General features: G+C 43.1%; 1 protein-coding gene across 1 annotated transcript in view; it reads right to left on the bottom strand.

The window, feature by feature from the left end:
* Window positions 1-763: 763 nt before the first annotated feature.
* LOC137145361 (tyrosine 3-monooxygenase-like) overlaps window positions 764-15,629 on the bottom strand; it is a 46,084-nt gene continuing 31,218 nt past the window's right edge. The window contains exons 9-12 of the mRNA XM_067536051.1: window positions 12,732-12,788; window positions 9,579-9,674; window positions 2,721-2,854; window positions 764-1,018 (exon numbers count right to left, since the gene is read on the bottom strand). Of these exons, the coding sequence (XP_067392152.1) occupies window positions 859-1,018; window positions 2,721-2,854; window positions 9,579-9,674; window positions 12,732-12,788 (447 nt within the window). The 3' untranslated portion in view covers window positions 764-858. The remainder of the gene's footprint in view (window positions 1,019-2,720; window positions 2,855-9,578; window positions 9,675-12,731; window positions 12,789-15,629) is intronic.

The raw sequence follows: 15,629 nt of genomic DNA, 5'->3' as shown, positions 1-15,629 counted from the left end.
TTTTTAAAGAGGCCTAGAGGAGTTAGGCATCCAAATCCCATTGAAACCCAATGGAAATTGAGTGCATAAGTTTTTAGGCTCCTTTGAAAATACCATTCCACGTCTCCAAATCCAAATTTCCATCTTGCATCAAACTCCTTGAACTTTTGATTTATGGAACTTCTAGGCTCCAAACTCTGAATCTCCATATTAAGATGAGAGCAGCCCTGGGCCAAAAATGTTGTGGGTTGTATTTAATCCAAGGGTCAAACCGTGGGCCCTGTGAATGGTACTAAATTATCTGCCAGTATATGAAGGCTGTTAAATGAAGTGACATTATTAAATAAATACCATGTAAAAGGCTTGATCCTACAAACATTTTCAATGGGGCATAGTGAGGGGACTATGCAGGCTAGCCAGAATTATACATTTTAGTAACTATTTGCAGAACTAGACTCAAAGAATGTATGGATGATACCTTCCAGCAGCTTTCAGCCCTGATAGTTTGGGTCATTTAATTGGCAACCAAAAAAATCACACCTGAAAAGTTTTCATTCAATGAGACCCCTACAAAAAGTGGCATGGATTTCTATATATCAATATCCCACAATAAAGGGTATAATAGTAGATAAATATATTCAGTTCAATGTTAGCTCATACTGCCTATCAAAAGTAGAAGATTTTCTTCTTGTCTGTCACTGAAACATACTATAGCTAGTAATTAATCTGGCTAAGATTGTGTAGCTTGACTCACTGAGATGATTAGCCTGACTCAGCTATTCAGAAGTTAGGATCTTCAGACACACACAATTTCACTACTATAGATCAGTGAGTTCTAGAATTATTTGTACATATGTCAGCACCAGCTAAAACTGGCTTTTAAGACATCTTTTCAAGGGCAAAGCAGAGGTTTTTCAGTTCCTCTTTCATTTGACTGAGGGTGTTCTTGATTTTCTGGCGTGTGTTCAGAACCTCTATGCTGCAGGTGAATGGATTATAACGAAGAGAAAAGGGCTTCTTGATCTTCAGAGCATATTTTCTATTGGGGGGGAGGAGAATATAAGAGATAGGTAAATGACTTTAGAATTTGCAGACAAAAATCTAAATGTAAAACCTGTAATGCCTGACTCATCAGTATGTGATTCCTGTTTTACAACATCAATGAACTGGAGCAATGCCGAAGTGTAGCACACCCTTTCAATTTTTATTTATTTCTATTTAAAATAAGAGGTAAGCATTCTGACATAGAAGTACAACACTCAGATAGGTATTATGGGCCCTCGTCCCTTATCTTTTGAGAAGCGACTGTCAATAGCTGTCAATGTTTCCATTAGGGATGTAAAAGGTTAACCGTTTAAACGGTAATCAGCTGTTTAAACATTTTAAACAACTGATTACCGTTTAAACAGGGGGGAAGGGAGCAGCAGCTGGGCTGGCTCCCCGCCAGCGAGAGCAGCTCTTGCGGGCGGGGAAGCACAGAGCCCAGCACCGGGTAGCCGCAGCTGGGCTTGGCTCCCCGCAAGCGATAGGGAGGCATGAATCCCAGCACGGGGCGGGGGGGAGGTGTGAGCCACAGCTGATTTTTACAACCCTAGTTTCCATTTGGAATTTATATGATTATAGGGGGAGCGGGAAGCAATCCCTAGATTTAGGTTATCTAACACTTTTCACTATAAAGGATTCTTGTGAAGCTTTTCTTTTTTGAGAAGCTACAAAATCTCCAGTCTAGGAGGCTTTTGAAATTTGGCATGGATAAAGTCCTGAGGCCAGAGAATGGCCTTTTCATTGTCCCATGACATTCTGTGCAGGTTTGACTGAGATTTACTCTTTTGAAAGTAGCCATTTTTCTTCAGTGGGGTGAGTTGTCAGCCACATTTTGGCAGAGTGCAAAAATAAATAAATGAATACTGTAATCTAAGGCGAGGCCTAAATTGCTGCCACTACCACTGTAGCAGACTGTGCACTGGGAACCCTGGGGACAGAGAGCCTCTCCTGGAGGTGGGGGAAAGACAGCTGGATGGGGCTCCCCTTGACAGATCCCCCACCATGACCCAGCACATGGCTCCAGCAACCTATTCTCCACCCCAATGACAAACAGCTGCCTTCTCCTCCTGCCAGCTAATGTGCTGAGGGCTCAGTGTTCAAACAAACACTGCTAGGGGCTGGGGAGGGCATTGTTACACTTGTACAAAATATGATTTTTTAATTACCTTTTTTAAAAAAAGCTAGGAAATCCCATACACCCCATCACCACACACACACCTCCTTTTAAAAGAATGTTACTTCGATTGCACTCACTCTAATGTTAGAAAATGCCAGAACGTAGGTTGACTGTGAATTTGAATTCTGCTCCCTTCTGCTTACACATTTGGGCTAGAAGGATGGCCTTATGATAAAGCCCCTTGACCGACTGCCCAAGAGACTGAGGTTCAATACCTGATTGCCACAAACTTCCTGTATGCCTTTGGGCAAGTAATCGCTCTGTGTCGCAGCAACAGAACCTGCCCTAGAGAGCTGTTGTGAGGCCAGATGGGGGTGAGAACTTGCAGATATTATGGGGGCTGTATAGGTATGGAGATGGAGTCTTGTATGCAGTCAGAGGGGTCCAGCTTCTAACCTTAGCTCCGCTACCAGATTGGGCAGGTGTGTAGTAGTGGCTCCTGTGCCTTGGAGATTAGCATTTGACCCAAGTATTTGCATTGAAATACAATGAAAAGAATGCACATCAATGGCATACTCACTGGAGTTTGGCCTTGGCATCTTCGAAATTTTCTGCTACAAAATAGACAGGCTGGAAGGTCTGGTCCTGATACGGATGAACTGCTGTCAGTTCTGGATCAAACGGTCTGTGCTCTGGCTTGTTCGATAAAGCATACTTGAAGGACAAAAAAAAAAAACCCACCAACAAAAAAGATTAGAATTTGTGCAATAAAGATTTCAAAAAATAAGTATTCATTGTACTGATTAAGATTCTAAGGTGCATTCAGAATGGTGCAAGATAAATTATGATTAGGAAACAGTATTTACAGTTTAGAGTTTATTTGAATAATTTTACATTCATACAGCAAACATGGAAAATACGATGTTTCATGCAATGCAGGGTGCAGGTACCATAGCCCTTTCCTAGAATCAAATTCAGGGGTGAAGCCATTCAAAAATGTACTCCGAAATATTAATAATGAAGGCAAATGCAGTTCATATACATAAATACTAGGTAGGGCATTGACAAAAAAATCGTCAGCAATAATCCCTTTTACCAAGATGGATAAGGATGGCAGAATCTGGCCCTCGATCGTTCAGAGATTGTATTATCTCTGATTTTGAGTCGTTTAGGTTTTAAAACTGTCTAGTTTTGAGTCACTTGCATCTTATTTGAAATTTCTTTCTAAATGCTAGTTGTATGAAATCTTTGACCATGCAGGTTTCTCCCAAGCAAGTGAGCTGTGGGTGAAGCCCCTGGTTTCAGTAACACATCTGTCTCTTCACTTCACAATCCTCTCAAGTTTTATTTTTAAAGTCCCATCAACTTATTTAATGAGCAATAAATTATTTAACAAGCATGTGGAGAAACAAAGCTCTGTTAAACATATGGAGAGGTCATCTTTGCATGCTGGGGTCTTGCTGTTTGTCATCAAGCCACTTCCAGGAACAATCCTCATGCTTGCATTCCTGAGCCTTAGTCTCACCCCAGTGTATATTCTTCCTGATATCTTCTCCTCTTTCTTCAGCTCTACCTAGCACAGGGGTGGGAACCTTTTTGTGCCAAGGGCCTGATGAGTGTCCGCCGCCGAATTCCCCTGCCGCCGAAAAGGGGCAAACGGCGGCAGGGTTTCGGCGGCGGGCACTGCCCCCCCCAAGGAATCATGCCGCTGCCGATTCCTCCCCCCCCCCCCCCCGCTGCCGAATTCCCGCCGAATCCCCCCCCGGCCGCTGCCGAATAGGCCCGTGGGCCGGACCAAATGATTTCGTGGGCCTTATACGGCCCATGGGCCGGACGTTCCCCACCCCTGACCTAGCATGTTACACAACCAGTCATTTTATAAAGGGTCAGAAATGTTTGGAGGTGTGCTTTAAATTGCTGGTTTCAGACAGTACTGCTACAAATGCTTTTCTTGTGGCACTTCAAAGCAGCACTGTTGCCAATCTCACAAGGGAGTCTGCCCTCATGCACGGTATTGTTGATGCCAAGCATTCAAAAATCATGAGGCAGGCCCCCCAGAATCATGAGATCTTTTTTAGAAAACAATACATTTAGTGTGTGGTTTTTTTTGTGTTGGCTTTATGGTTTATATTAAGCACATTTTTAGAATCTTATCTGAACCAAACCTCTGAATATTTTGAGGTTCACCCTAATTTGTTCAGTAATGTCATTTACTGTGGGAATGGCGCAGAACTTGCCTAATTGTGTGGCCAAAAAATATAAAATTCCAGGAATGTCACTCTGAAGCCTAAAATATCTGTTGCATCAGTGGGAAGCAATGGAAGCAGCTACAAGCATGGCTGAGAGTTCTTTTTGTTCAGAATATCATGAGGTTGAGTCATCACTGGGTTTCAGTGTCTGTGACCATCCAATTTTTAAGTCTGCAGCCATTTTGACTTTACAAATTACACCTGTGTGACATACAGCCACAGTAAGGCATTTATCTATGCCATGAGAAGAGTCTTAGATCATTGTGATATCAGAGGTAACTCAACCAATCTCCACCCTTACCATACTGCTAGTTTGCATGCAACAATTTCATTGGTAGTATGAGAGATTGCACAGAGGGCCCAACTGTCACATCCATGCACCCAGCTGCCAACCACACAAATCAACTCAAATCCTTCAGCACAACCCCCTACAAATCAACACAGCCACCTGCACAACCAGCATACACAATAAACCCAAACAACACACATAGACCCTCACAGCAGTACACGGCCTTCATTAGCCACCCCCACAGATCAGCACATCTCTCCCGGCACAATACAACCCAAATCAACACAACCACCTGCATAACACCATGACCACCACATATAGTAATCCCAAACATCACTCAGAAGGCTAGATTATCTGTAGAGTCAGTGTGAAATGATGGAAACAGCTACAAACATGGCTGAAAGCTCTTTTTGTTTAGAATATCACCATAGTATTACGCATGACTTTGTGCATGGTGTGTCAGCTACTAGTTTTACAGAACGGCTGACAGCGATGGTACAGTGAAGTGACTGTGCAATACTGAAAGTTGATTTGGGACCATCCATACATTCAGAGATGACAAGGTTGGCTAGCAGTCAGACTCACCACAACTGCTAGGCTTGGAGTCAGACATGGTGCTCCAGTCTCTTTAAAACATCTACATGCAGCCAGTAGGTGAACTAGTCAGATGGCATGGACTCATGTGCAACAACATGCAGATGACACACAACCCTACCTATCCTTCACCGCATATGATCATACCATGATCATGAAGATGAACAGTGCTTGGATGAGATCATGGAATAAGTACAGTTGGCTGAACAAAACCTGAGGTAATCCTGGTGGGCAGAGGAAAGCATTTTGAAGAGTTTACTGCTACGGTGAAGTCTCCATTAGATCATTTAACTATTCAATCCATAGTGTAGGAGTACTCTTGGATTCCCCACTGATGCCTAAGCTCTGATTTGGCAGTATCCATGAATAATGCTTTCTATCATCTCTGGTTGGCAAAGAGACTCTGTCACAAATTGGTGGACAATGACCCTGCCTCGGTTATTCACATCAACTGGATTACAGCACTGGGATACATCTGGGCATGAAGCCTTCAGCACTTAGGAAGCGCCAACTAATTCAGCATGGTGCAGTGCCTCTCCTATGCAACACAGGCTACTGCAAGCACATCACATCTGTCCTCTGCTCTCCACACTAGTTTACAATAGAATTTCAATTTAAGTTCACATCTCAGTACTTTATGGCACTCCATAACCTGGGCCCAAGATAGCTAAAAGACCTGGGATGGAAACCAGGGTCAGTAACTCCACTTCTTTGACACAATGGAACTCTCTACAATAAGGTTAAAGATGGCTGGAGACAGAACTTTCTTAGGGGCTGGTCTGAGACAGTGGAATTGAACCTGTCCATGCCAGATATTAAGGGCCATCACAAACCTGACCACCTTTCACGCCAAGAGCAAGGTGCATCTCTTTGACCTTGCCTTCCCTACTATAAATACATAGCAACATGTATACCCCTGGAGAGAGAATGAGAAAACACACATGACGGATGTTAATCAAGTTGCTTAATGAACTACTGAAAGGCACTCAGATACTACGGTGATGAGCCTGATATGAGAACCCTGAATAAATAGAATAGAATGGTTGCATGGAAGCAGCTGATAAACTTCATTTTCAAATGAATTGGCAGCAGTTAGCTGGGAAGGAGTTAACATCTCGCAGACTGATTCTGCAGTTTCTAATAAGAAAATTAGGCAGCAGGGAGGAGAGCAATACAAATAGCTTGCCTTCTACATTCAGTTTAAGAGCAGATGTAACTTTAGCCTTTACAACCAAGGTCATATGCTAACTCAATTTCTCTTACCACAGATCAAGCCTGAGGACTTGACTGGATTCTTCTATTGTGATTAATCTCTGAAAGGAGATTTAAAGGTCTCAAAATCCCTAAAATCCATCCTGAAAAACTGCTAGTTAACCTTTGCTGAGCTTCTGAACTTTAACCTAGGTGCCTCAAAACATAAATATTGGGCGATATGAGTACCAATATCCTTTATTACCTTGCTTACCATCAAAATAAATTAGATTTAAAGCTATAAAGTATTCCGACAGATAAGGGGATAAAACAAATGTTTATCTGTGCTCCATACTCAGTTTTTGATAATGGTTCTGATCAGTTTTAAAAGATAAATAAAATCAGGTATAAACTTTATTTGTTGACAATGCATATGGTGAAAGCAGAGGGAAGTTTAAGAAAATATCAGTATCTCACAGTTTTTAGCCTAGAACATGTATAAGCCTAAACCAAATATATGGTAACTGAGCATACTTTGTGGAGATGCAGGTTGATCTTTTGTTTCAAAGTGAAAAAAATCCAGTATTATATGTATCGCCGCTATACCTCTATAATACAGTTTAAAAAATGGTCATGCACAAGATCACAATACCATACTGTAACAAAGACACTCATACTTCTATACTAGTGTTAATGAGGGAAGCTTTCCTTACATACCTTAAGAGAAATCATAGAGTTGGAATCTTTGCATGCCATTTACCATTCAGTTTGGATTGGAGTTAGGAGCACACCAACCCCAGAACACTGGTAGGTAAAATTTAGATAAAAATCTGATCTCTGGGAGGGTCCCCCATCTACCATGAAAAAAATTGAAAATTTGGGGGGGAATATCCCGAATTGGGACAAAGTGCCAAAATGTAAATCTTTTTTTTTTTCAAAATGGAATTGTGTATAAAATTTTGTTTCGGGTTAATCCAAAACTCGTTTGATGAAAAGTGTTCAAGCACCTCTAACGTAAGTGTCTTTAGCTGGTAACCTTCTTGCTGTGCACACTTACTGTGCTGTGACACTCACTTATACACCTGCAAGGCCTCAACCCTGGATCTCCAGAGGCATTGAACAGCATTCATTTTGTTCCATACAGATATGAACACCTTCTGTTTATGTTCATGGAAAGTTCAACTTTGAACCCACACTGTGTTGATGGTGTGTTGCAAACATCTCCTATAGCTCTATGGCAGAGGACATCCCCCTACCTGGCTAACAAAATATTTCTCCCATGAAGCATTGTATCCCTGGCTCATAAAGGTACATGAGATGAGCAGTTTTGCCTTTGCAATTCAATAAGGCTCTAATCCAGCAAAGTAACTATACACGTGCTTTACTTTAAGCTTATGGTACTATTTATGTGCTTAAAGTTAATCAGGTACTTAGGTGATTTCATAGAATTGTAGGACCTGAAGGAACCTCAAGAGGACTTCTAGTACAGTCCCTTGTCCTCAAAACAGGACCAAGCATTACCTAGACCATCCCTGACAGGTGTCTGTCCAACCTGCTCTTAAAAATCTCCAATGACAGAGATTCCACAACCTCCACAGGCAATTTATTCCAGCACTTGACGACCCTGACAGTTAGGAAGTTTTTCCTAATGTCCAACCTAAACCGCCCTTGCTGCAATTTAAGCCCATTGTCCTATCCTCAGAGGTTAACGAGAACAATTTTTCCCCTCCTCCTTGTAACAACCTTTTATGTAGTCGAAAACTGTTATGTCCCCCATTAGTATTCTCTTCTGCAGACTAAACAAACCCACCTTTTTCAATCTTCCCTCATAGGTCATGTTTTTTTAGACCTTAATCATTTATGTTGTTCTACTCTAGACTTCCTCCAATTTGTCCACATATTTCCTGAAATGCGGTGCCCAGAATTGGACACAATACTCCAGCTGAGGCCTAATCAGCATTGAGTAGAGCTGAAGAATTACTTCTAATCTCTTGCTTACAACATTCTTGCTAAACATCCCAGAATGATGATTGATTTTTTTTGCAACGGTGTTATATTGTTGACTCATATTTAGTTTGTGATCCATTATGACCCCCAGATCCCTTTCCACAGTATTCCTACCTAGGCAATCATTTCCCATTTTTTATTTGGGCAACTGATTGTTCCTTTCTAAGTAGAGCATTTTGCATTTGTCCTTATTGAATTTCTTCCTATTTTCTTCAGACCATTTCTCCAGTTTTTCCAGATCATTTTGAATTTTAATCCTGTCTTCCAAAGCACTTGCAACCCCTCCCCGCTTGGTATCATCTGCAAACTTTACAAGTATGCTCTCTATGCCATTATCTAAAACATTTACTGAATCAAGGACCAAATGTCCATTTTCTATCATAAAACTATCTTGAGGAGGAGGATACTCCTGAATCTGTTACAAGGACTTTAGCTCTTCCTCCATCAACAGTTAAGTCTGTTCAAACACTGTAGTCTGTTTAGAAAATGAGTGCCTATGAATTTTCATACAAACAGAATGAAAGCTACAAGCTGGAATCAGTTTTGAAGAATATTTTGAATGTGAAATTTCTGAATAATTCCATATTTGTAGCCATCAGCGATATTTACAGCTACCTGGCACTCATTCCACTGGTTGATCAGTGCCTCTGGGATTCATATAAACCTGAAGGACGATTTTGTTGACAGAGAATGTGCTAAATTCTTAATTGGTTCAATACTGCCCTCTAGTGAACAGAGGCAGCTATGTAGCTCAATATCAGACAACCAAGCTTCTACTGGTAGGTACAGTGAGGAGACAGTCTATTGGTTCATAAGTATGTTAAGTTTTTATGGCTATGTCGACTATTTAGTTGGAAGACGGACAAATCTAACTTTTCTATCCACATTTGTGGTGGCTGTTGTAGGAGAGAAGGGAATATCTGCATTTCTTTTGGGTGGGAGGAATGGAGAAGTGAGGTTCTTAAACAAGATGATCAAGTGGTGTTTGTTTGGTTTTTTTTTAAATGATCCTCAGAATATTTTGATATCAGAGAACAATAACTTTTTTCCACAAATGTTTAGAAAATGGATCATAGGAAACAGTAAATAACAAATACATTTTACTTACCACAAGCTCTCCATAAGATGAAAGTAGTCCTGCCCCATAAGCTTTGATGGATCCATTTTGTTTGCAGAGACCAAACTCAATAGTAAACCAATAGAGCTGATAATCAAGAACAACTCATCAGTTTCTGAGGACCATCAACTAATCTCATAATCACCTCCCCCCCCTTTTTTTTTAAACTTTCTTTCTTTTGTTTCTTTTCTCCTTATTACTTTTCTTAATGTCTAGCTATTTTGAAGCATTAAGTTTGTATATTTTAAATAAATGTCCTTACATATTTATATCTTTAAATTTTAAAGTAAATTATCCAAATCTACTGCCATTCTGCTCATCCAAAAAGGAAACTCAATTAAAAAAAAAATAACTGCGTGGAGGAAAACAAAAATGTTGGACCTTTTCTAATAACACTTCGTTTTGAAAGATGCTGCAAATTGCATTGTACCCTGTCAACTCTCAGTGGCATTTTAGTCAGTGGATCCTCTGTAGATTTCCATGGGGCCTCCACACCAGTGCAGCAAATGCCCGTATGTTCCACTGTGTGGGATCAGTGCCTCAGATTGTAACACAAGCGTATCTACTTACTACGTGGGTAAAGTGAATTAGGAAAAGTTCTCCCCTCTCCCCCTGTTCCCGCATTCTCTGTATGGCACTATTAGCAGAATTTTGAAATTATCCATCCCTTAGCAGCAACATCCACTTTAAAATTAAGCCAATTCCTTCTTTATCACATTACAACAGACACGAAGGACAAATATCTTTTGGCTGACCTTGCAAATGGAAGTAGTTGCACATTAAGAGCTGGGTTGTGACCCAGCCTTAGGGACCTGCTCAGGCGAGTAAGGGGATGAGGACACTTTCCCACCTCTGCAATGCTGTTAGCAGTTTCAGACATGGGGAAGCTGGGGGAGGGAAGCAGGGCCTATACATTCAGTACCTTTCCCCAGCAAAAGGGCAGAAAGAGGCAGAGCCTGTAACCTGCCCCAAGAACAAGAGAGAAACAGGGAAGGACTCATAATCCCCATGTGGCTCTGTGTCACAATTCCTTCTCAGGGCTCCTGCTGGGGCATGCAGCTGTGCACTGCCCCTTACACAGGGCTGAGCCCTAAATTTCCTTCAAACCAGAAGTAATCTGTTTTCAGTGCTCTGCTTACAGAGTTGCTGATACCTCACAGAATTGTTTGAGACTATTCCAGAGGCGGAGTTTGAATTCTGTGTTTGGGGGTGTGTGGAGGAGGGGACTCCAATCAAGCCAACAGGGCTGCATGGGGGGAGGAGAGGGCAAATTCCACGCCTGCCCGAGGTTTGCAGGGAGAATGTCCCTGGGTACATCAACGCTGCAAAAATAGACCCACAGCAGCAAGTCTCGGCAGTCAGGTCAGCGGACTCAGGCTCACCGGGCTTGTGCTACAGGGCCAAAAACAGCAGTGTAGACGTTCAGACTCATACTGAAGCCTGGGCTCTGAGGCCCTCCCCCTATGCTGGGTTTCACAGCCTGGCCTTCAGCTCAAGCCTGAGCATCTACACAGCTGTTTGGAGCCCCAGAGCGCGAGCCCAAGTCAGCTGACCCAGGCTCTGAGACTTGTTGCCGAGGGTATTATTCTCCGATAAAGACATACCCTCAGAGTGTTTCATTAGGGGCCAGAACTGCATTCAAGTCAGTGGAGCTATCCCCATCTACACCAGCTTGCCCCAGGTCTTCACACCACCTCGCCCTCCTCAAATTGCACAGGTCAGTGTGATGTGATAAGTATGTTATCATATCAATATACTCCGAGTTCTCAGGTTCAGTTTGCAAACGTCTCCAGCCTGGTATTTAAAATCTGTGTTCACTAAGTGGTGTTTCTCATAACCAAGGACGGAAGAACCTATTTGTGTTTAAATAGGAGAGCAAGTCGATAGGATCCTCACGCAGTCTGCCACCCATTCTCTCTGTAAGAACTTGCACTCCCGGTGCAGGGATTTTATCACAGGATAACAGGGGATAGCTTTTGTGGGCTCGCCTTGTTCTTAAAGGATTGTCCATCCCAGGACCAAGAGATGAGTGTATGATAGTCTACCCTTCCTTCCCCCCAGTGGTCTTACACAGCTCCCACAGGCTGACATTTAGGGCCGTTAGCTTTGGGAGCCAGTAACTTTTTTTGGATGGCAAGAAGCAAGGCGATCATGTTGTGCTTTCATCTACATGGCCCTGCACTACACAAGTTGCAGTACAGTTGTGAGTAGCTTGGACTAGACAGCCTATTAAAGGGAGGCCAGCTGCGCATTTGTTTTGTGGTTTAATCTTGGAGCTCGATTCCCCAATGATTGGTACAGCTGGCTAGGGGGCAGCCACAAGAAAGACTCTGTGAACCAGATCCTCTGCTGCTGTAACATTCCATTGATTGCTGCGGATCTGGGTCATGTAAATGAATATAAAACTTCTGCTGTCTTAAATGAACAGAAATGAAACAAAAACACCTAGTGTTCTATCACTTTTCATCCATGGATTGCAAAGCACTTTACAGAGGAGGTCAATATCATTATCCCCTTTTCACAGATGGGGAAACAGATTCAGGGAGGTGAAGTGACTTGAGAGGTCACCCAGCAATCCAGTGGCATTTCTGGACCAAAAAACAGGTTTCTTGAGTCTCAGTCCGAGCTCTGTCTGCAAGGCCATGCTGTCTACAGAGTAGTAGTTCCCCTGAGCTTGATTTTAATAGTTCTAGTGTTTTACAACTGTAATGACTATGTGGCGCATCATAGCTAGTGGCTGGTTTGTGCTAACACAAAACTAAACTCTTTTTTTCAATGGTGATTTAATTTAATATTAGGATGCAGGTATTCTGACCTCATAGCTGGAGTGATGTGAATCTGGAAGTGACTAATGACTTTTCTGTGGCTGAAACTGGATGAAGATCCTGATTCAGGAAGACATTCAGATTCAGGAAAATATTTAAGCACTTGCTTAAAGTTAAGCATGTGCTTATCTGCTTTCCTGAATAAGGATGGACTTGAGCACATGCTTCTGCCCTTTTCTGATCTGGGGATACAGTTAAGAGACAACATGCCTACATTTTGGGTACCCAACTTGAGACACCTGAAAGTGAACACTCGGCATCTTCTGAAAATCAGGCCCCTGTATTTTATCTCTGACATTAAAATGTAATCCATACTTACTGTTGCCAGTCTTTCAATCTCAACATCAGATGATCCAAGAGATGCCAGTCCAATATCCTAAAGCAAGTAGGCAATGTTATACTTGTGTTATTTTAGCCAAAAGGAGAAAGACAGAGAGAGGAGAAGTACCGCATTTCTAACATGAAATAGCCATTGCTGTTTGTCAATTGACATGTCCTACGGTGATAACTTTGTCTCCCTGGCTCCATCTACACAGCACTAGTAACCAGATTGTTGCTCTTTAAAACTGTTTAATCACACATACTTCTTGGCCTAATGTTGACCAGCTCTTAGCCTAGTTTTGACCTAGGCACATACTCTCTCCTCCCACCCACAAACTACAAAGAAACCTTGTAACAAGACCAGGGTCTGTATGAGTTGATGACAGCACCTCTAGTTTCTCCCATTGCATGGCCCGGCAGCATACAAATTTTCTCTTTCCCACGTGCCAGTCCCCTCTCTAGCTCCTATGCCAGTTCCACCCACTGTCCATTTGCCAGTCTACCCTCCTAGCCTTGCTTTTTCAATTGCTTTCCCCTTGCCCTCTGCCTCCCTTTCTTCCTTTCTGGCTTCCCTGACACTTTCTTGTCCTCTGGAACTCTTCCTGCTTCCTTACTGTCTCCCCTATTCTTTCCTACTCTTCTCTTCCCCCTCCGCTACTACACCCATCTTGGAAATCTCCAGCTTCAGCCCTGACTGTATAGTAAAGAGTTCAGCAGCATGTAACAGATGAGAATGAGTGAAGTGGTGTGGATAAAACAAGAACCACCATCCCCAGAGCACCAGAAAGCAACCAAAAACTTGACCGAGATTCAAAAAGGTAGCTCCTCCTGTCCTTTATCAATGATGTGACTCTGCAGACTCGACCGTGCTTTCTGAATGAAGGAGAGAGTGGCAGAAATGGCTCTCACTACAAAGAATCTGTGTGGTTAAGGGAAGTAACATGCCTCCTACCGGACACGTCGTACAGTCAGAACTCCAAAGGGCAGGGAAGCTCCTCTCTTGCTTCTTTCATCTTAAATCTACATGCAACCACTAGGTAAACTGGTCAGCTGGCATCGACTTAAGATCCAGCAATTTGCAAATGAGGCACAGCTCTACCTATCCATCACCATGTATGACCACACTACTGCCAGCGAGAGAGCCCAGTCCTTGCGTAAGATCAGCTCTTGGATGGAGCCAAAGCTGAACATCAGCAAGACGGAGGTGGGCAGAGGAAAGTATCTGAAGAGCTTGTAGCTATGGGGCAGTCTCTGGTGGTGGACAGTATACACCCACAATTGGCCAGTTCTGTTGTAGTCTAGGAGTACTCCTGGACTGCTCGCTGATGCCGAACTCTTGTATAGCAGCATCTGTGAGGAAAGCTTTCTACCATTTCCACTTGGCTAGGAAACTCCATCCCATTGTGGTGGGCGAAGACCTGCCCTCAGTTATTCATGCCTTTGTCATCTCTCTGCTGGACTGAAGCACTGCAATATGCCTAGGCACTAAACCGTCAGCATTTTTAGAAGCGCTACCTCGCTCAGAACACTGCAGTGCATCTCTGCGGCAATGCAGGCTACAACAAGCGCATCACACCTGTTCTCCTCTGTCTGGAATCAGGGCATTCAGCGTTGCCAGTCTGGAAGCAGGGTCTGCAGCACAGCCAGGCTCTGGGCAACCTGACGAGCGTAGCTTGCCGGTAGGAGGCTGACTGGCTACGCTGTCCGATCGGTTTGCAGGGTCAGCAGGCTGGCTCTTCAGCTCAGCTGCGGCAGCGGTTCAGCGGCTGCTCAAACCATTTGCCCATGGCTGTGATAGCTTCTGCTTGTTCCCAGCCCTGGTCCTGCCTTGACTCCAGCCTTGCCTTTCCTCACTCCAGGTAATCCAGTTCTGATTCTTGCCTCTGATTCCTGACCTCTGGCTCAGGCTTCGACCCTGGGCTCTGACCATAAGCTCCAGCTCCTGACTCCAGCTGTGATCCTTGGCTCTGGTTCTTGGCTACGAACTCCTGTTCTAACCACTAAATCGGACTTTTGCGCTGATCATTGGGCATATTCCAGTCGTGTGACACCCTCTTTACACTGGCTTCCCATAGAATATCGAATCGAATTTAAGGTCTCAGTCCTTGTCTTCAAGATGCTCTGTGGCCTGAGCCCAGGGTATGTAAAAACCCATCTAAAAGTCTGTGGGCAACAACTACGCTTCCCTGGTTCAATGGAATTCTGAACAATCAGTGTAAAGCTCATCTGTGCAGGAGACAGAGCTTTCTCCAGGGCAATCCCAGGTTGTGGAGTGAACTCCACTAACAACAAAGAACAATCACAAACCTCACCACTTTCTGCTCCAAGGGCATGGCGCATTTCTTTGTCCTATCTTCGCTAACACACAGAGTAACAGGTATATACATATTAAAACACCACACCCTACCAAGAAAAAGACATTCCACTACTCACACTTCTCCCTCTAGGGAGAGGAGGAGAGAACAAATATGTCACAGATGTGTAGTCACATTGCTTGATGGACTACTGGAAGACACTCTGATACTATGGTGAACGTGATATAAAAACCTGAATAGAATAGACCTTGGTAATATGAGCATAATACACCTCCAGAACTGCATGAGATACATTTTTAGATAATATTTAGGCCAGATCAAGTGTAGTTTTGAGAAACGCAGTGTATATTTAGAATCCTCGCACGGAGGCGGAGGATGTATCAGATCAGACTAATCTGACAGGTATTATAGTATTACCATTAATAGCATTATAGTATTACCAGCCCAATGGACCAGTTACAAATGCCATTGAAGACAATGGAGAGACTTCCAATAACTTCAGTGAGAGCTGGATTGGGCCCATTGGCACTTCAAAAGAGCACCACTGAGCGTTTCAGCAGCAGAGTTTCACAGGAAGAATC

Source organism: Emydura macquarii, unplaced genomic scaffold (assembly GCF_026122565.2).
Source record: "Emydura macquarii macquarii isolate MOO-44397 ecotype Brisbane River unplaced genomic scaffold, CSIRO-AGI_Emac_v2 contig_3530, whole genome shotgun sequence".
Lineage (NCBI taxonomy): Eukaryota > Metazoa > Chordata > Testudines > Chelidae > Emydura > Emydura macquarii.
This window is presented reverse-complemented; position numbering and strand designations above follow the sequence as displayed.